The 19,746-nt window shown below is 55.9% G+C and overlaps 1 protein-coding gene across 2 annotated transcripts; it reads left to right on the forward strand.

Annotated features, from left to right (window-relative positions):
* Window positions 1–249: 249 nt before the first annotated feature.
* SIDT2 (SID1 transmembrane family member 2) lies at window positions 250–17,891 on the forward strand. Of its 2 annotated transcripts, XM_021671168.2 has the most exons (27): window positions 250–919; window positions 2,864–2,985; window positions 3,547–3,711; window positions 3,800–3,845; window positions 4,252–4,353; window positions 4,456–4,539; window positions 5,229–5,328; window positions 5,524–5,589; window positions 7,107–7,200; window positions 7,561–7,613; window positions 8,336–8,407; window positions 8,585–8,656; window positions 8,849–8,911; window positions 9,656–9,774; window positions 10,112–10,185; window positions 10,277–10,343; window positions 10,892–10,965; window positions 11,105–11,228; window positions 11,533–11,650; window positions 12,484–12,620; window positions 12,861–12,969; window positions 13,187–13,263; window positions 13,446–13,492; window positions 13,781–13,886; window positions 14,479–14,589; window positions 16,242–16,355; window positions 16,446–17,891. In XM_021671168.2, the coding sequence occupies exons 1-27, from the start codon at window positions 737–739 to the stop codon at window positions 16,506–16,508; spliced, it is 2,562 nt and encodes an 853-aa protein (XP_021526843.1). In that variant the 5' UTR covers window positions 250–736; the 3' UTR covers window positions 16,509–17,891. The 2 variants fall into 2 exon arrangements, with proteins under 2 accessions (XP_021526843.1, XP_012325858.1); XM_012470435.2 differs by lacking the exon at window positions 8,849–8,911 and having other exon boundaries at window positions 252–919.
* Window positions 17,892–19,746: the final 1,855 nt, after the last annotated feature.

Here is a 19,746-nt window from a genome sequence, read left to right on the forward strand (position 1 = left end):
TGCTTATTCCAACATGAGTTTCAGAGATGGTCAGAATAACGGGAGAGAGTTGGGTAAGACTTGAAGGAGGCATTGCAGGCTTGCCCCTCCAGCTACACAGCTGCAGCCCCTTTTAAAGGCAAATGCGGGACCTGGTCCTTTAAATCTGTGTCAGTTTTCCCTGACGTCAGCGGGCGGGCCAGCAGCCCTGCTGTTTACCACCCCGCGGCGCAGCTCACTTTCCAGTGTTCTGTGCGTCGGGGCCCGCGCGTCCGCCCGCCCTTAAAGGGCCCGCACCCCGGAAAACCCCGCAAGGCGTCGGGTCGCTACCACCTATCACGCCCCTCACCCTGCGATTCGCTTCCCTCTGCCGCCAGCCCCAGCCGCCTGCTCTTCCTCCCTCCCCTTTCTCGGCGTCTCCCAGCTCCCGGCAACCAGCCGCCCTCGTTCTCACGGCCCTGGCCCGGAGCTCCAGGGTCTCAGGTCGTACTCTGCCCCTCGCGAGCTGGGACCCCTGCCCGGAGCCCGCATCCCCTCCCTACCCCCACTCTCCCGGCTGCCCCCTTTCCTGCGGGGACCCTGGGAGCCTCTCTGCGGCTCTGGGGAGGGGACATTTCCTAATCTCAGGCCGGGGTTAAAGTTCTGGTCCTGGTGAGATGCTGGAAGCTGCGGCCGCAGCCGCAACCCGTCCCGGAGGTGTCCTGTCGCCTGTCGCCGCCGCCGCCGCCACCTCTGCCACTGCCGTCCTGCCGGGGCCATGTTCGCTCTGGGCTTGCCCTTCTTGGTGCTCTTGGTGGCCTCGGTCGAGAGCCATCTGGGGGTTCTGGGGCCCAAGAACGTCTCGCAGAAAGACGCCGAGTTTGAGCGCATCTACGTGGATGAGGTCAACAGCGAGCTGGTCAACATCTACACCTTCAACCATACTGTGACCCGCAACCGGGTGAGGGCTGGGGGCTGGGGGGCCAGGGGCGAGTTGGGGAGCCGACGAGGGCTAGGCGATTCTGCCGCTCTGCTACCCTTTTGGGAGGCCCCACGAATGAGCCGCCCTGCTGGGTTCCCAGTTCCCAGAACCACACTGGAGCCTCTTGACCAGTCCTCCTTCCTTTGCCACCAGTGTTTCTCTGAAGCTCCAACTGGGCAGTTTTTGAAGTTGGCTCATTCCCATCTTCTCTTCCACCCCCATTCTTCCACCACAATTGTGGCCTGAGCACACCTGGCTTCTCTCTACCCTAAACCCCAGAATCTGACAGCTCTGTGGGGTCTGGGTGGGAAGGAAACAGGCTTACTACTGGGCTTGTCCAGAAAACCTCAGGGGAATGAGACTGGCCCAGAACTGAAAGGCTCTGTCCTGGCAAGTTGCTGCTCAGACTCCCCAGGGAGATGAAGGCAGGGCTCCCCAGCCCTCTTCCTGCCAGAGCCAGCTGGCCTTGTAAGTTGAGGGTGACAGAGCTTTATAAGGCCAACTGCAAGTTGGGTGCGAAGAGAAGGGGAATTTGTCCACTGTGAAGAATCCACTTCACCCTGACTTCTCTTTGGTTTCTTCCCCAGCCGTGAGTCCCTGAGTTGAAATAGACACAGCTAGTGTGGGAAGCCTAGACCCCAGGCAGAACTGAGATTGGGAGAATTTTTGCAACCTGACTGTGTGGTCTTATGCCCGGGTCTCTTGCTCTCTCTCCATGACTACCGTTTCCTGGGAAGCAATGGAGTTGAGAATGGGGCATCTGATTTTTTTTCGGAACAGGGAGTGGTTTGGTTGCTATCTGCCCCCAGTGCCTGGTTCTCTGAAGTTTGATCTCCTTCTGCTTAAAGTCCTCTCTTCCTTTTTTCCCATATCTGAAGGCACTGGAGAGCTGTGGTTTTTACCTTTTGGGAAATGCTGCCCTAGGGTTTGGGTGTCAGCAGCCCAATAACAGGTATTCCAAGATCGATTTAGTTTTATTTTTTCATTTAAGCTCCTGTTGTTCTATATATGTTCCTTCCTAGCTCCAAGGGTGTCAGTTTATCTTTTTTTTTTTTAATTTTTTATTTTTTTGAGACCTAGTCTCACTCTGTTACCCAGGCTGGAGTGCAGTGGCGTGATCTCAGCTCACAGCAACCTCTGCCTCCCAGGTTCAAGCGATTCTTGTGCCTCATCGCCCAAGTAGTTGGGATTTCAGGTGCCTGCCTCCACACCTAGCTAATTTTTGTATTTTTAGTAGAGTTGGGGGTTCACCATGTTGACCAGGCTGGTCTCGAACTCCTGACCTCAGGTGATCTGCCTGTCTCAGCCGCCTGAAGTGCTGAGATTACAGGGGTGAGCCATTGCACCGAACTGAGTGTCATTTTATAGAGGGAGAAGTTGAGGCTCAGAGAAGTAAACTGACTTCTCCACAGCCCTGTCCCTTGGTGGGAGCTAAGGGTACAACATGGCCTTCAATACCTTCCCCTTCTCATCCTTTCTGGACTCTGGCCCCAGGTTAGTTGTTAAATTAGAGCTTCCTGCTGGCTTCCTGGCTTACAAGGAAGAAGGTTGAGGAGCACTTCTTGCTCGCCTGTGTCTTTGTGTGTGCAGGCCTGTGCATCCTATGCACATGAATAGGAATGGGGTATCCTGGAGACTTCCAAGGCCTCCACCGTGTTTCCTGGCAGGGGGTGAGACCCTGTGGTTGCTTGGGTCCTGCTGCCCTGCACATGTCTGCTGGCCAGGAGCCGCGCTCAGCACAGGTCCCTCCTGGAGTCCGGGGCTTGTTCTGGCAGAGGACAGGACAGAGATGACTCCTGACCAAGATGGAGAAAGACCAAAGTGGCAGGCATGAGGGAGGGCAGGGCTCAAAGTCTCTGGAGCTCTGAAGCCACGTGTCCCTGGTGGCAGAGGCTTGAGAGGCGTTTCCATGTCGTTCTGCAGACAGAGGGCGTGCGTGTGTCTGTGAACGTCCTGAACAAGCAGAAGGGGGCGCCTTTGCTGTTTGTGGTCCGCCAGAAGGAGGCTGTGGTGTCCTTCCAGGTGCCCCTAATCCTGCGAGGGATGTGAGTAGGATCTGGGCATCAGGGAAGGGGGGTGGCCTAGGCTTGGGCCAGTCCTTGCCTGGAACCTCAACCAGGAGCAGCCCCCCATTTCTCCTCCCCTTTCCCTGGGCTGGGAGGCTGGTCAGCAGCACGAGGGCCAAGTCTGCCAGCTGGGAGCTTGTGCACCTCACAGGGAGGTGGTGTCCACTGTGAAGAATCCACTTCACCCTGACTTCTCTTTGGTTTCTTCCCCAGCTGTTAGTCCTGAGTTGAAATAGACACAGCTAGTGTGGGAAGTCTAGACCCCAGGCAGAGCTGAGATTGGGAGAATTCTTGCAACCTGGCTGTGTGGTCTCATGCCCGGGTCTCTTGCTGTCTCTTTATGACTGCCATTTATTGGGAAGCAGTAGAGTTGAGAATGGGGCATCTGATTTTTTTCAGAACGGGAGTGGTTTTGTTGCTATGGCAGGCCAGGATCTGCCCCCAGTGCTTTGGTCGGGGTAATGCTGGGGCCTTGCTCCTCTGGAGGGGCAAGCTGGCTGGGACAGTTCTCATGTCCTGTCTCTCTGCTTCGGGCCACAGGTTTCAGCGCAAGTACCTCTACCAAAAAGTAGAACGAACCCTGTGTCAGCCCCCCACCAAGAATGAGTCGGAGATTCAGTTCTTCTACGTGGATGTGTCCACCCTATCACTGGTCAACACCACATACCAGCTCCGGGTCAGCCGCATGGACGATTTTGTGCTCAGGTCTGCGAGGTAGAGCGCGGGGACCACGAGGGCTGGTTCTTCCCCAGGCTCTGGGAATGACTGTGGGGGGCTCTTCTCTGCCCTGCAGGACCGGGGAGCAGTTCAGCTTCAACACCACAGCAGCTCAGCCCCAGGTAACATCTCCCTGTTGACTACTCGAGAGGAGAAATGGGGGAGCTTGAATATGAGAATAGGAGTGGTCAGCAGTCTTTGCTTGGACTTTTGAATTGGCTTGATTCTCCATGGAGGGCTCTCTGGAAACAGGGGCTCTGGCCCTGACATGGTGGGGGACAGACAGCATGGGACAGTGCAGAGACAGAGGGTCTGGTTGCCTCTCAGGCATTCCCGAGTCCCCTGCTGAGGTTGAAGGGAACGGTATACAGAGAAGGGGGCTGCTACGGTCAAGGCCCGTCTCCCCAGAGTCTCCACTGCCCACCACTCAGAGGATTCTGAGTCCTCGCTTATAGGGGACTGTTCCCTTCTAGAGGGGCCAAGAGAGCATCCTCATGAGATGGGGCTCTCCCCTCCCTGCACCCTCAGTACTTCAAGTATGAGTTCCCCGAAGGCGTGGACTCGGTGATTGTCAAGGTGACCTCCAACAAGGCCTTCCCCTGCTCGGTCATCTCTATCCAGGATGTGCTGGTGAGTTGCCTGCCCTTTTGCTCTTCCCCAGCAGGCAGCAGGGCTGCTAAAGAGAGGGGCAGGCCAGGTTCCCATCCATCTGCCTCTCCCGCCCCTCTGCAGTGCCCTGTCTATGACCTGGACAACAACGTAGCCTTCATCGGCATGTACCAGACCATGACCAAGAAGGCAGCCATCACCGTGCAGGTAGGAAATGCACGTGGCCACATGGGAGGTGTGGCTGGGTGATGAGCCGTGTGACTTTCCAAACTCAAGCTCTTTTTCCTCTGCCCATTCCTAACTTACACAAGACTGAGTCTTTGGCCTTCTAGTTCCTGTTACTTTGAGTCCTCTGATTTATGAGAGTTGAACCATAATGCCAGTTGCTTTTGGGGATGGGAAAGAGTAGAGTACCCACTTCTGGCTGTCATGCCAATTCATTCATTGTAATAATAAGAGGGCCGGGTGTGGTGGCTCATGCCTGTAATCCTGGCACACTGGGAGGCTGAGGCGGGCAGATCACCTGAGGTCAGGACTTCAAAGCCAGCCTGGCCAACACGGTGAAACCCCATCTCTACTAAAAAGACAAAAATTAGCTGAGCATGGCGGCACAAGCCTGTAATCTCAGCTACTCGGGAGGCTGAGGCAGGAGAATCACTTGAACCTGGGAGGCAAAGGTTGCAGTGAGCCGGGATAACAACGTTGCACTCCAGCCTGGGCAAAAAGAGTGAAACTCTGTCTCAAAGAGAAAAAAAAAAGAATCTTTGTGAGGATTGAGTAAAATAATACCTATAAAGTGTTTTAGCATAATGTCTGGCACCAGAATAAGTATTCAGAAAAGAATGATGATGATGATGGTGATGGGGATGATGATATTTATCATCATCATCCTACAGCGCAAAGACTTCCCCAGCAACAGCTTTTATGTGGTGGTGGTGGTGAAGACTGAAGACCAAGCCTGTGGGGGCTCCTTGCCTTTCTACCCCTTTGTGGAAGGTACATTTTGTGCCCTGGGCCTGGCTAAGGATGGGGCGGGCTTGGTTGCTTTCTGGGAGCAAGAAGAGCCTGCGTGGCTGATTGGTGGACCTCACAGGACATGGGCTTTTGGCTCCAGTCTCTCTAAGGCCTGGTCCCACTGACTCTAGCCAAGCTCCAGGCAGCCACTTTGCCACTTTGACATTTTACTTCCAGATGAACCGGTTGATCAAGGGCACCGCCAGAAAACCCTGTCAGTGCTCGTATCTCAAGCAGTCACGTGTGAGTGTGGGTGGCTGAGTGGGGATGGACAAGCCTCGCTGGCTACTCCTTTCAGACCTGGGATGTAGGGTTTGCCCCGAAGCGGGTGAGGAGGATGCAGATGTGCTGGCGGGTAGGAAGGGAGAGTGTTCTTGGCAGGCTTCTAGATGAGAAGGGCAGGGAGGTGAGTTCCAGTGTATTGTGGAACAAAGAGTTCGTGATTAAAGATGAAAGAACTGAGGTCCAGTTCACTCTCTGCCACTTATCAGCAGTGTAACCTGATTGAGTCTCAGTTTCCCTGTCTCTATAACAGAGGGAGTAAAGTTTGTCCAATTAATCTCACTAAGTTATGAGGGCTAGCACAAAATTAGCAGGAAAGTACCAGTACTGGGTCCCTACTCAGTGCTCAATAAATATTTACTATATGATTAAATGGAGCCCTACAGGACTGTGATAGGAGAGGAAAGAAGGTGCCTCTCTCACTCTTTTTTTTTTTTTTTGAGATGGAGTCTTGCTCTGTCGCCCAGGCTGGAGTGTAGTGGCAAGATCTCAACTCACTGCAACCTCTGCTTCCTGGATTCAAGTGATTCTCCTGAGTAGCTGGAATTACAGGCACCCTCCACCACGCCCAGATAATTTTTGTATTTTTAGTAGAGATGGGATTTCACCATGTTGGCCCAAGCTGGTCTTGAACTCTTGACCTCAGATGATCTGCCTGCCTCGGCCTCCCAAACTGCTGGGATTACAGGCATGGGCCACTGTGCCTGGCCAGAGGGTGCCTCACTTATATGAATTATTTATTCAGCAGATATTTATAGAGCACTTCCTATATGCCAGGTGGTGTGCTAGGGTGGCAGTCCTTGGAGGGGTGGGGTCCTGTCTAGAGGGACAGGAGGCAGTTAAGAGCTGTGGTGAGCAAAGGACAGGTCACTGTGGAAATGTAGGACAGAGAAGGCTTCCTAAAGGACAGTCCCTGACCTGTGGTTGGAGGGTGAAGTCAAGGTGGAGTTTTTGAGAGGCCAGGCATGGTGGCTCACGCCTCTAATCCCATCACTTTGGAAGGCTGAGGCAGGGAATTGTTTGAAGCCAGGAATTCAAGACCAGCCTGAGCAAGATCCCTCCTCTAAAAAAAAATTTTTTTAATGAGCCAGGCGTGGTGGCACACATCTGTAGTCCCAGCTACTCAGGAGGCTGAGGTGGGAGGATGGAGCCCAAGAGTTCGAGGCTACAGTGAGCTATAATCGTGCCACTGTACTCCAGCATGGGTAACAGAGTAAGACCCCATCTCAAAAAAAAAAAAAAGATGTAGAAGAGAAAGTTCTAGCACAGGGAGCAACATGAGCAAAACTAGGAGTATGTCAGAGTTTGGCGTGTTAGAGGAACTGCCAGTTGTTCATGCTGGCTGGGCAGAGCCTTAGATTCGAGGGGAGAGGGGTGAGAGGTTGGGCTAGGCAGAGAAGGACACAAGGGCCTTTGGGGGCCATGATGGGAGGCGGTGGAAGATTTTGACTTGTCACCTTCCTGTTTTCTCCTGGAAGCTGAGGCTTACGTCAGTGGGATGCTCTTTTGCCTGGGCATATTTCTCTCCTTTTACCTGCTGACTGTCCTCCTGGCCTGCTGGGAGAACTGGAGGTACAGTAGAACTGCTGGGCCCGCCCGTGACCTGGGTGGGTTGGGCAGGTGCGTGGGGGAGATCGCTTAGCAGGATCTCAGCCAGCCTAGGGTAATCTGTACCATCCGCAGCAGACGATGGTGGGCTGTTAGAATCTGTGACCCATACGTCTCTCTAGAAACCATCCCCTCCCCTCAACCTTCTTCCCAAGCAGGGACACCCCGTATTGCTCCCCAGCCTGTGAGGAACCCTGGGACCAAGGGTGGAGGACAGGGTCATAGGGATGAGAATGGGGTGGAGAGGTAGAAGGAAAGCCAGCCCCGCACAGAGGGATCCTTGTCCTGTCCCATCTGGGTGGCCTGTGTGTTCTGTCCATGCAGGCAGAAGAAGAAGACCCTGCTGGTGGCGATTGACCGAGCCTGCCCAGAAAGCGGTACCTCCAGGGGGCCTGGGTGGGGTGGGCACAATGTGCTTTGTGTTTTGGGGGGCAGTGGTGGATGGTTCCCTAGGGTTTGGAGGAGGAAGGGGTGGGGGCTTCTGGATATTCAGACTGGGGTAACACTCCACAGATGGGAGTGAGGCTGGAATATGATGTCCGTGCAGCCCTAACAGGCCCGTCTCAGGCTGAGGCTGTCGCTTGGTTTATTCCATGTCTAGCGGCGCTGCCTGTTGGCCTTGGGCAGTGCGGCCCATGGTCTCTGGGATTATTAACCTTTCCTTCTCTCTCTTCCACCCTTCCCTCTCTTTCTTTCCTTCTGCGTGGGACCTTCTCTCTTAGCTTCTCTCCTTGGTAAGCTCCAGGTGCTGTGGTCAGAGGAGCTGGAGTCTAGAGCGGGGAAGGGAGGTGGAGCACAGGGCTGTCTGGAGGGCAGGCCAGATGTTGTCCTTGCTGCTGGGACCTTAGATGTGCCGGTTCTTGAGCATCCTGTCTCTTGAGGGAAGACAAAGGGTGGCGCTGTTTCCATGGGAGAGGCAGGCAGGGGGCTGAGGTGGATGGTAGGGGGTGGCAGTGGGGCGTGTTTGCCTGGATAGGGGCTGCTGCTTGGCTGCTGGCATGGCCTCCCTGTGGCTGTCTACTCTGGATCATCTTTGTTCTTCTTGGCTCTAGGCCTCTCTCTTCGTCCAGTGCTAACGGACCTTGACTTCTCTTTGCAGGTCACCCTCGAGTCCTGGCAGATTCTTTTCCTGGCAGCTCCCCCTATGAGGGTTACAACTATGGCTCCTTTGGTATGTGTCACAGCCAGGGCCAGGCTTGCTGGGGTACAACCTGGTCGCCTTAGGCCACCACCTCCGAGGCGGTGAAGTGGGAGCCATCTCCTCCAGCCCCCACCCCTTCTGCAGATGCTCAGAGCCCCTTTCCCTGCAGCCTCTCCTTCCTGCCTTACCACTGATCGTTACTTGCAGAGAATGGTTCTGGATCCACCGATGGTCTCGTTGACAGCACTGGCACCGGGGACCTCTCTTATGGTTACCAGGGTGAGTGGGCCAGGCTGGGAGGGGCTGTGTGGTGCAGGCTGGCGTTGGCATGGTAAAACGTCATGGTGGGCGGTTGCCTCTTCTGCCAGGTGCTGGAACCGGGGAAGGGCCTGCTGTTTTCCTAACCCCTCTCTTCCCTCATCCCCTCCTCCTTGGCCCCAGTTCCCTGGTAACTTTCCCTTTCCTTTGAAGGGCACGACCAGTTCAAGCGGCGCCTCCCCTCTGGCCAGATGCGGCAGCTGTACATTGCCATGGGTAGATGTGGGGAGGGCTGCTTTGCCAATCAGTGCCTGCTGGCTCTGGTTGACTGCCAGCTCTGGGGCCAGAAAGATTCTATGTGCATGGCTTCCCCATGTAATTCCAGTAATTGCCCGCTCTTGTGTCTTCTGAGATAGCAGCAGGGCACAGACTCCTTTGGCTGGGGGGCTGGTGCCTCAGCTCCCCCGAGACTGGACGTTCTAGTTTACCATCTGCCTTGACAGTGCCCTCACTCCCTGGCCTGCCAGGGGAGGGCTCACAGGCATAGGGGTCACATTCTGGCCTCTGGATAAAGGAGAGATGCCCTTTCTGCACCCCAGGCCCACTGGGTCTTTAACCCAGTGGCAGCCAAGGCAGTGTCTTCTCAGAATTCACAGGACTAGGCACCGCTGATCAACGTGACTTGCGGAGTTCAATCCTGCTGCTTGGGTCCTGGGCCTAGGGTCTGCTCAGTGTCCTGGCCTGGGAAGCCCTAGCCCATGAGGGGTGCCAGGAGCAGAGCACAGCTAGAGTGGCCCCTGTTTGCTGGCCTCTTCTAGAGTCTACCTTCCTCCCCCAGGACTTAGGAGCACCTGAGGTCTCCTCCCAGCTTCTGAGCCCACATCCACCCCAACTCTGAGCCCCTGCCCTCAATTTACCTCTTCCCTAACGCCTAATAATTTTTATAATTGCCTCAGATGGGCGAGGGCCACTATGGGTTTTGTGGCCACCAGTGCAACCCCTCCATCCCTCTCTTCCCAGGCCGCTCCTTTGAACCCGTGGGTACTCGGCCACGGGTGGACTCCATGAGCTCTGTGGAGGAGGACGATTATGACACACTGACCGACATCGACTCAGACAAGAACGTCATTCGCACCAAGGTCTGACCCATGGGTCTGGCCCAGTCAGGCATTTCCCGAGAAAGGGACATTCTGTGTTCCAGCCCCAGCATGTTCCCACTGATATGGCATTTAGGGAAGCAGAAGGAAGGAGCTCAGCTGGGCAGGGCAGATGCCAGGGAAACTTAACCTCCAACCCCTTCTGGCCTGATTGTCCAAACCCTCCTGGTCTAAGCAGCTGCAGCAGTGGGATGGCCTTGAACTCTGCCCACCTGAATTCAGCCCTGTCTGAGGGAGGCCCCTCTTGTCCACCTCTAATCTGGGGGAGGGGACTTCTCCTGAGCAGCAGTAAGTGGGGCTGATTGCAGCTTCTCCCCAGCAATACCTCTATGTGGCTGACCTGGCACGGAAGGACAAGCGTGTTCTGCGGAAAAAGTACCAGATCTACTTCTGGTGAGCAGGCCGAGCGGCTGGGGCTCTGCTTTTGGTGGGTGCGTGGCAGCCTGGGTGCTGCCCACCTCACTGCCGCCCTCCCGCTCCGCAGGAACATTGCCACCATTGCCGTCTTCTATGCCCTTCCCGTGGTTCAGCTGGTGATCACCTACCAGACGGTGAGAGGGCAGGGCAGGCTCACCTTTGCCACAGCCTGGAACACTGCCCCAAAGTGCAGAGCCTCCCAGCCTGGGGCTCTGGTCTTAGGTCATAGGACCTGGGTTCAGATCCCAGCTCTGCCTTCCCAGCTAAGTGACTCGCAGCAAATCAGTTAACCGCCCCTACCCCGTGTCAGTTTCTTCATCTGCAAAATGGGAGTGGCCCGCACTAAAGATAGTCCCTCCCTGGGTTGTTGTGGGGATTAGGAAACAAAAGCCCTGGTACTTTGTAAGTATCAGTTTCCCTTCCCTTTTCTCTGTCCCGTTGGGTGAGAACTTCCATCACGGTCATGCCTCAGGGTTTTCAGCCACACCTAATGAGGGGGGATGGTGACTGTGCTGCTTGGCATCCCTGTTCTCAGAAGGAGTGCATGCCTGGGGTGCTGTGTGTTCACACCTGCTAGCTATGGCGGCGCTTGCTCTTTTTAGCCAAAGGGGCCTGGGTGGCGGAACATGGGCTGAGTTGGGTGTGACAACAGGCCTGCTCCCTGCCCCGGCTCCTGCTACAGGTGGTGAATGTTACAGGGAATCAGGACATCTGCTACTACAACTTCCTCTGCGCCCACCCACTGGGCAACCTCAGGTGGGAGTCATGCGGGGAGGTCCCTTCTCCAGGCCAAGGGTGAACCAGGGCAGAAGTTGGGCTTTGCAGCGCCTGCCTGGGCTGGGGAAGAGGCCTGGGTGTGAGGCCCAAGCAGTCCGCCTTGTGCTGCCCCTTCTAGCGCCTTCAACAACATCCTCAGCAACCTGGGGTACATCCTGCTGGGGCTGCTCTTCCTGCTCATCATCCTGCAGCGGGAGATCAACCACAACCGGGCCCTGCTGCGCAACGACCTCTATGCCCTGGTGAGGGAGCACCTGCCTGCCTGCGACCTCAGCTCCGGCGCAGGCCCCAGGCCTTGGCTCCAGGACGCCCTTTTGGGCAGGCTTGGCCCTGCCCTCCCCAGCCCTGTCTGGCCTACCCTATCCAGCCCAGCCCACCCCACCCTGGCTGGCCCTTCCTTGCCTAGCTTGCCTAGGCTGGCCCACCCCTGCACACACACATTCGACACACACCCCACCCCTTTTCCTCTTCCACTCCTCGCAGGGTCCCTCTTTTGGGACCCTACCTCACTTCCTCCCTCCCCTCCCTTCTCTCTCTCCCCAACAGGAATGTGGGATCCCCAAACACTTTGGGCTGTTCTACGCCATGGGCACAGCCCTGATGATGGAGGGGCTGCTCAGTGCTTGCTATCACGTGTGCCCTAACTATACCAATTTCCAGTTTGGTGAGTGGGGCCTCCTTCTTTTCTGGCTCAACCTCCAGCAGGGACCTGCCTGAGTCCTTCACCATCCCCAAGTCACCCACAGAGATCCCCAAGATAGCCCTGTAGGAAACTCCAAGGCTGGCATGCCTGAGTGTGCACACATTCTAGCCTATGGGAAGTGGGCACCTAGATGCTACTTCATTCGTCTGTCAAGCTCTTCCTGTGTAAAGGCGTGTGCAGCACTGAAGAAAACAGGATAATTAAGAAAGGGTCCCTGTGCTGGGCACGGGGCTCACGCCTGTAATCCCAGCACTTTGGGAGGCCGAGGTGGGGGGATCGCCTGAGGTCAGTAGTTCAAGACCAGCCTGGCCAACATGGTGAAATCCCATCTGTACTAAAAATGCAAAAATTAGCTTGGTGTGGTGGTGCACGTCTGTAATCCCAGCTACTCGGGAGGCTGAGGCAAGAGAATTGGTTGAGCCCAGGAGGCAGAGGTTGCAGTGAGCCAAGATCATGCCTCTGCACTCCAGCCTAGGTGACAGAGTGAGACTCCATCTCAAAAAAAAAAAGAAGAGGTCCCTGATCTCAGGGCACTCACAGACTAAGAGACTCAGACCAAGTTGTCCCTGTCTTCAAGAGATGTCAGACTCTGGGTGATGGCCAGTGGGGTGGCAGTGTGTTGTGGCAGGGACAACTACAGAACTGGAAATCAAATGCCACCCTGCCACCGACTCGCTCCGTGGCCATGGCAAGGCACCAGGGCCTTCTCTTCCTCTGGGATTGTTGGGGCCAGGAGTTCTCTGCTGGGGCTTGGTGGCCATTTCTGCAGCTCCCCTCCATGTTCCCCACCCTAGACACATCATTCATGTACATGATCGCTGGACTCTGCATGCTGAAGCTCTACCAGAAGCGGCACCCGGACATCAACGCTAGTGCCTACAGTGCCTACGCCTGTCTGGCCATCGTCATCTTCTTCTCCGTGTTGGGCGTGGTGAGGGTCTGACCTGCTCTGCTCAGCCCGTATGATAGGAAAGGTGCACGCGCATTCACACACATGGTGGATACCCTCCGCCACCTCCTGCAGGAGAGATTCCTTCTCCTCCCCTGAGATGCCTTCCAGGGCCCCCTCTCTGAATCCCAGCCTGGCTGAGCAGCGAGCCCCAGGAAGGGTGTGCTGTACGAGCCACTTCCCTCTGCGCCCTCACTGCTGCCCTGGGTGGCCTCCCAACAGGTCTTTGGCAAAGGGAACACGGCGTTCTGGATCATCTTCTCCATCATCCACATCATCGCCACCCTGCTCCTCAGCACGCAGCTCTATTACATGGGCCGCTGGAAACTGGGTGAGGGCACACTCCAGGCAGGGCCTGGGGGAGGGGTCTGGGGCGCCTCGGGAACTTGGACACATGGAGACGCTCAGGTTCTGTCTTCTTGGGGGCCCTGGAGGAGTCACTGGGTGGGGAATTAGATCAGACCTGGGCTCCTCAGCTGCCACATCCCAGGAGTCCAGCAAAGGAGGGTGCCCTGGGCCTTGTCAGTGCCACTCCTTTCTCTTTGCAGACTCGGGGATCTTCCGTCGCATCCTCCACGTGCTCTACACAGACTGCATCCGGCAGTGCAGTGGGCCACTCTACGTGGTACCTGCCTGGCTCCCCTGCCCCATTCTCCTCACCTTTCTTCCCTCTGATGGGGGAGGGGAGCTGGGCTGAGGATGGAGGGCAGTGGCAGGGCTGGTGGGGGTGGGAACCAGCTGGCTGGGCCTTCTTCCACCTCCCTCCCTGCCCCTGCCCTTAGTCCCTGTGTCCCTGCTTCTCTCCAGGACCGCATGGTGCTGCTGGTCATGGGCAACGTCATCAACTGGTCACTGTGAGTCCAGTTGGAGGTGGTGGCCTGGCTGGGTGAAGAGCTGGGGACTTGGCCAGCCTCTGGCTGCCTCAGGGACTGAGGACAACTTCCAAATGTTGGGCATAAGACATGGGGGCTAAGAAGACAGGTCTTGGCCTCTCTTCTCTCTCTTGGCATCTGGGTGTCTAGAATCTTCTGTGGGCCTCTGAATGCAGACCAACATCTTAATAAAATATGGCAGGGCAGGGCAGGAAGAGCACTTCCTTGCCCTTGGCCTTCCTGCTTCACCGCCTTATTCCCTCTTGCCAGGGCTGCCTACGGGCTCATCATGCGCCCCAATGATTTCGCCTCCTACTTGTTGGCCATTGGCATCTGCAACCTGCTCCTTTACTTCGCTTTCTACATCATCATGAAGGTGGGCGGGGCTAGCTGGGCCCTGTCTGTCAGCTGCTGTGCTTTCTGGGGAGGGAGGTGGGCCTGGCAGCAGAGAGGGGCAGTGAGAAGTTTTCTGTCCCGTCTTTGCTGATTGCGGAGGGGAGAGGCTAAAGCCTCTTGCATGGGTCCCTGGGAGCCAACTCCAGCCCAAAGGCCATTTACTTGAGCCCCTTCCAAGGGCCCTTGAAATGGGTGGTATTTCAGGCTGCAGTTGTAAGGGCCCCTATCCACTGCCATGGATGGATATCCGTGCAGAAGGGGCTCAGGGGAGGTAGGGTGTGAGCCTCTGAGGATCAGGTGCTTCCCCAGGAACCATCCTGCCATATAGTCTGATTGGAGCCCCCATCAGTGCCTCTGGGCCAGTGCACTGTCCCAACACAGGGTTTTGGATGCATGGAGGCCCAGCGGGGCGGGGGCAGGCTAAGCTCTGTGGTAGTGTGGAATGGTATGAATTCAAGGAGCAGTCCTGAAGGCCTGGGAGGCCACGAGGAAAGGAAATCTGGGAAAGGGTGGGACAGCGGGGTGGGATGGGCTGAGCCCTCACACTGCTGCCCCTGCCTGGCCCCTCCCAGCTCCGGAGCGGGGAGAGGATCAAGCTCATCCCTCTGCTCTGCATCGTCTGCACCTCCGTGGTCTGGGGCTTCGCACTCTTCTTCTTCTTCCAGGGACTCAGCACCTGGCAGGTGAGCACTCACTCATGGGCTCCTCGTGAACCGACAAGTGGCCAGTCCTCTTTTTAAACATTGTTTTAAAATGGGGCTGGGCGTGGTGGTTAATACCTGTAATTCCACCACTTTGGGAACCTGAGGCAGGAGGATCGCTTGAGGCATTCAAGACTAGCCTGGGCAATATAGCAAGAACCCATCACTACAAAAAAAAAAAATACAAAAATACAAAAATTAGCCTGTGTGGTGGCATGCACCAGTAGTCCTAGCTACCCTGGAAGCCGAGGCAGGAAGATAGCCTGTGCAGGAGTTCCAGGCTGCAGTGAGCTGAGATCTCACCACTATACTCTAGCCTGGACGACAGACCCTGTCTAAAAAAACATTTTAAACAAACATCATTTGGGAACACCTACCATAGGCCAGCACTTTTATAGCTGCTTTCCCAGTTAATCCTCCTAGCATTCCAGCCTGGAGATAGCTCCATTTTACTTATGAGCCAGCTGAGGCTCAGAGAGGCCAAGTGACTTTTCCAGGGCACATAGCCAGGGAGTGGCGCAGTTGGCGCTTGAAGCCAGAGAGGCTAGGCTCTCTTCTCTGCCTCATAGGGTACCTACCACGTGTCAGGCTTTAATTCTGGGAAACTAAGTCTGACAGAGTCTCTGAGAGACAAACTAGCTGAAGAGGGCTAGAAGGACTGTTAGTGCTGTTTACAATGTGATGCATGAAAGGAAGGGCACGGGGGCACAGGCAAGCCGAGGCAGGAGGAGAGGACTGAGGGGTCTCTCTGAGTTAGGAGTCCAGGAAAGCTTCCTGGGCTATAAAAGCTTTGGGAGATGGGGAAGAGCCCCAGGGCCCAGACTTGCTCTGACCTTAGTAATGATACAGGGGCAGATTTGGAGGTCAGTGAATGCACTCATTTGGAAGCCAAGCTGACTGTGAGCTCCCTGAGGGCAGGTCAGGTCTTGGTTATGTGTGTGGCCTCAGCATGTAGCACAGACAGACGGAGCCTGAATGAGTTTATGGGATAGAGCTTATGGGTAGAGCAGGGAGGACCTTGAGTGCTACAAGTTATGGCTACTGTCCTGGAGCAGGGTTGTGACCTGACAGTAGTGCTTTGGAAAAACAATGAGCCTGCAAACAGACTAGAGCAGGGGCGGAGTCCAAGGCCGGGAAGGGAGTGAGAAGGCCTTCAAGGCTGTCGCAACCTGGTGCTTTTAGGTCAAGGGAAGAGAATCAGAAGGAAGGACGGTAAGAGTGAAGGAAAAGGGAAGAGAAGCCAGCGAACTCAGGGAGAAGTTTGTAACCAAAGGCCATTTATTTGAGGGGAGTTACGCTTATTTTTTTTTTTTTTGTCTTTTTGTTTTTTTCCTTTTTGTGGAGAACGGGGTCTTGCTCTATTGCCCAGGTAGGTCTTGAACTCCTGGGCTCAAGCTATCCTCCCACCTCTGCCTCCCTAAGAGCTGGGATCACAGGCGTGAGCCACAGTGCCCGGTGGCCAAAGGCCATTTCTTAGATCAGGAGGGGGTGGGGACAAGGAGGAGGGACAGGTCAGAATTGCTGCTGTCCTGCCTGGGGCTGGAGACGGTGCCCAGGAGCAAGACGGCAGATGGGTGTGGCCTGGCCCTGCCAGATCAGCGTCATTTGGCAGTTTTTTCTTGTTGCCTCCCAAGAAAACCCCTGCGGAGTCGAGAGAGCACAACCGAGACTGCATCCTCCTCAACTTCTTCGACGACCACGACATCTGGCACTTCCTCTCCTCCATCGCCATGTTTGGGTCCTTCCTGGTAAGTGGGTCTCCCGGCCGAGCTGGGTGGGTGTGGTGGAGGTGGCGGCTGCCTCCTTCTCTGCGGCTGATCTGGCGCTCACCCTCTTAGGTGTTGCTGACGCTGGATGATGACCTGGACACTGTGCGGCGGGACAAGATCTACGTCTTCTAGCAGGAGCCGGGCCCTTCGCTTCACCTCAAGGGGCCCTGAGCTCCTGTATGGCACAGACCGGGCACTCTGTTGTGCTGTGGGAATGAGTCCCAGCACTGCTGCCCAGCACTGGATGGCAGCAGGATAGCCGGGTCTTGCCTAGGCTTGGCCTGCGACCGTCGTGGGATGGCATGGAGCCTTGCAGCTGCCTTCTGCCAAGGAGGAGGCCTGCTCCCCTGGAACCCGAGACATTGGCCAAATTGCTGCTTTCTTCTCAGTGTTGGGGCCTTCCACGGGCCCCCGTCTTTTGGCTCTCCGTTTGTCCCTCTGCAAGAGGAAGGATGGAAAGGATACCCTGCCCATTTCATGCCTTGCATTTTGCCCGTCCTCCCCACAACACTCCAGCCTGGGACCTAAGGCTGCTTTTTCCTCCCAGACTCCTGTTGTAGGGCCTAGTCTGGGGCCTGAATCTCTGTCCTGTATCAGGGCCCCAGTCCTCTTAGGGGCTGTCCCTGGCTGCCATCACTGCCCATTCCAGTCAGCCAGGATGGATGGGGTATGAGATTTTGGGTGTTGGCCAGCTGGTGCCAGACTTTTGGTGCTAAGGCCTGCAAGGGGCCCGGGGCAGTGAGTACCCTCTTTTCTCTGACCTGTGCTCAGGCTGGCTTTTCAGTAATGCGGTCGGCCCAATTTGAGAACCGCCTTCTGATACAAGAGGCTGAATTCAGAGGTTACCTCTTTGTCCCATCAGCCCCAGATGGATGCCAGCACCAGGACTGGAGGGAGAAGCAACTCACCCCTTCCCTTTCTTCTTTCCAGGCCCTTAGTCCTGCCAAGCCCCAGCTGGGGGCCTTTCAGTGCCATTGACACTGCCCAAGAATGTCCAGGGGTAAAGGAGGGATGATACAGAGTTCAGTCCATCCTGCCTCCTCCACAGCCATGGGCGCCCCAGTGCCTACCTTAGAAAGGGGCTTTGGGAAGGGATGTGCTGTTTTCCTCTGTGTGCCCAGTCCTAGCCTCGCTCTAGGACCCAGGGCTGACTTCTGAGTTTCCGTCCAGTCTTCAGCCAAGTTCTGTGTTAGTCACGCACACACATACCTATGAAACCTTGGAGTTTACACTGAGTCGCCCCAGCTCTGGGCACCCTGGCCACCCTGGTCTTTGGATGCCCTTGGTCCCACCTGGTCCATTCCAGATGCCAAGGATGGGGGAGCTCAGGTGGGGCCTCCGCCTTGGGGATGGGAACATGTTTTACACTCCCAAACTTCTTTTTATAGCGCTGCTTGGGCTGGGTAAGGAGGTGGGCCTGGATCTTTTCTCAGAACTCCGTTTTATGTCTCCATGCTGTGGTTGCATTTCTGTTTTCTATGAATGAGTTTGCATTCAATAAACAACCAGACTCAGTTCTTGGGTCCCTTGTTTGTACTCCTTCTCTGGGTGGAGCTGTTGAGGATGAGGGGAGAGGCGGGGCCCTCCATTTCCCCTTTCTTTTTTTTTTTTTGAGATGGAGTTTCGCTCTTGTTACCCAGGCTGGAGTGCAATGGCGCGATCTCGGCTCACCACAACCTCCGCCTCCTGGGTTCAGGTAATTCTCCTGCCTCAGCCTCCTGAGTAGCTGGGATTACAGGCACGCGCCACCATGCCCAGCTAATTTTTTTTATTTTTAGTAGAGACGGGGTTTCACCATGTTGACCAGGATGGTCTCAATCTCTTGACCTCGTGATCCACCCACCTCGGCCTCCCAAAGTGCTGGGATTACAGGCGTGAGCCACCGCGCCCAGCCATTTCCCCTTTCTTCAAGCCCTGGCCCCACTGGGAATTGTGGATCATTGATTCTCCCATTTTTCCCGTCCCTCCAGCCACAGCATTCATTCAGTAAACATTTACCAGGGGCACTGTGCTGGGCAGAGGCCAGTTACTGGAAAAGTCTTTCCCATGCCATCCCACCGCAGACATCGCTCCTTACCTGCCCAGCAACAGCAGTCTCTGCCCACCTGGCCCCACCCACCAGACCGAGGTTCCATTCACCTCTGACCTGAGCGCCCCCCCCAGCTCTCCAGGCCACAATCCCAGGCAGTGCTCCCTGATGGGGCATTTATAATTGGCTGAGCATGAGGGCTGAGGCAGGAGGGTGAGGGAAGGTGGGCAGGCTCCAAGAAGAGGGAGTTTTGAAATTCCCTGAAAGATTCATTTAGGCTTCAGTTGGCTAAGGAGGACATGATGTGGGGGCCAAGGAATCTGGTGAATTCAGGACACAACCAGAGGTCTGCAGGGTCAGGGATGGAGGAGTGGGCTTTCTTCTTACTGGGCCCAGCTCCTCTTCCTACTCTTCCCCAAAGGCGCCACTGGGAGGTGCTATGGCTGTGCCTCCCCCGGGCTTTGGAGCGGCCGGCCACAGTGGGCAGAACTGCGGAGGCGGGCTCCTCCTCTGCCAGGCCTGGCAGCTGCCTCCTACAGCCTTGCTTGGCTTGGGGTGGTGCGGGGTGTGGTAGTGTGTGTGTAGTGGAGAGTGTTAGGTCCTCTTTACCAGGCTACCAGGTGCCCTTGCATGGGAGTGCCACAGCAGGCCACCCAGGGACCCCACTGTTAGTCTCATCATTTTTTTTTTTGGAGATGTGTCTTGCTCTGTTGCCCAGGCTGGAGAGAAGTGGTGCGAACTCGGCTCACTGCAACCTCCACTTCCCAGGTTCAAGTGATTCTCCTGCCTCAGCCTCCTGAGTAGCTGGGATTACAGGCATTCCCCACCACGCCTGGCTAGTCTCACCTTTTTAAACCCCCTATCTCTCCCCAAGATCCCTGAGGCCAGGTACAAGCAAGATGTGAATGGATTGTCTCCATAGGGTGACAGAGGCTGGTCTGTTTTCCAGGGTGGTAGGGACTGTTCCTAAAGGGAGGAAGAGATGATAACCAGCCTCCTGAGCCTCCTACCCCGTGTTAGCGTCTCGGGCTCTGCCAGGCCTGAGAGACCATCTTATTGACACTGCCCACTAGGTGGGGGCTGGGGTTGGCCTCCACTTCTGCCGAACCCTCAAGTCCCAGCCCCCAACTGAAGTATGTAACTCAAGACCTACTTGAACTCAAAGCTCTCCTCAACCTGAGCAGGCTGGTACAATTGAAAGGGTGGGTCTGACCACCTCTCCAGCACCCACAGGGGTCAGCAGAAGTACACAGGACCTGCCACTCACCATTCACTATGTGGCCCTGGGGAAGACGCACTCGGAGCCTGTTTCCTCATCTGTAAAATGGGGATGTAATTACA

The sequence above is a fragment of the Aotus nancymaae genome, unplaced genomic scaffold, assembly GCF_030222135.1.
Source record: "Aotus nancymaae isolate 86718 unplaced genomic scaffold, 86718_ANA_hifiasm-v0.15.2.pri h1tg000012l, whole genome shotgun sequence".
NCBI classification, from domain to species: domain Eukaryota; kingdom Metazoa; phylum Chordata; class Mammalia; order Primates; family Aotidae; genus Aotus; species Aotus nancymaae.

Excerpts from the sequence above, each read along its gene's own strand:
- SIDT2 (XM_021671168.2), top strand. The coding sequence starts at position 737 with ATGTTCGCTCTGGGCTTGCCCTTCTTGGTGCTCTTGGTGGCCTCGGTC. Across the intron at positions 10,344-10,891 it reads TGGTGATCACCTACCAGACG|GTGGTGAATGTTACAGGGAA; the intron begins GTGAGAGGGCAG and ends CTCCTGCTACAG. Across the intron at positions 12,621-12,860 it reads TCTTCTCCGTGTTGGGCGTG|GTCTTTGGCAAAGGGAACAC; the intron begins GTGAGGGTCTGA and ends GCCTCCCAACAG.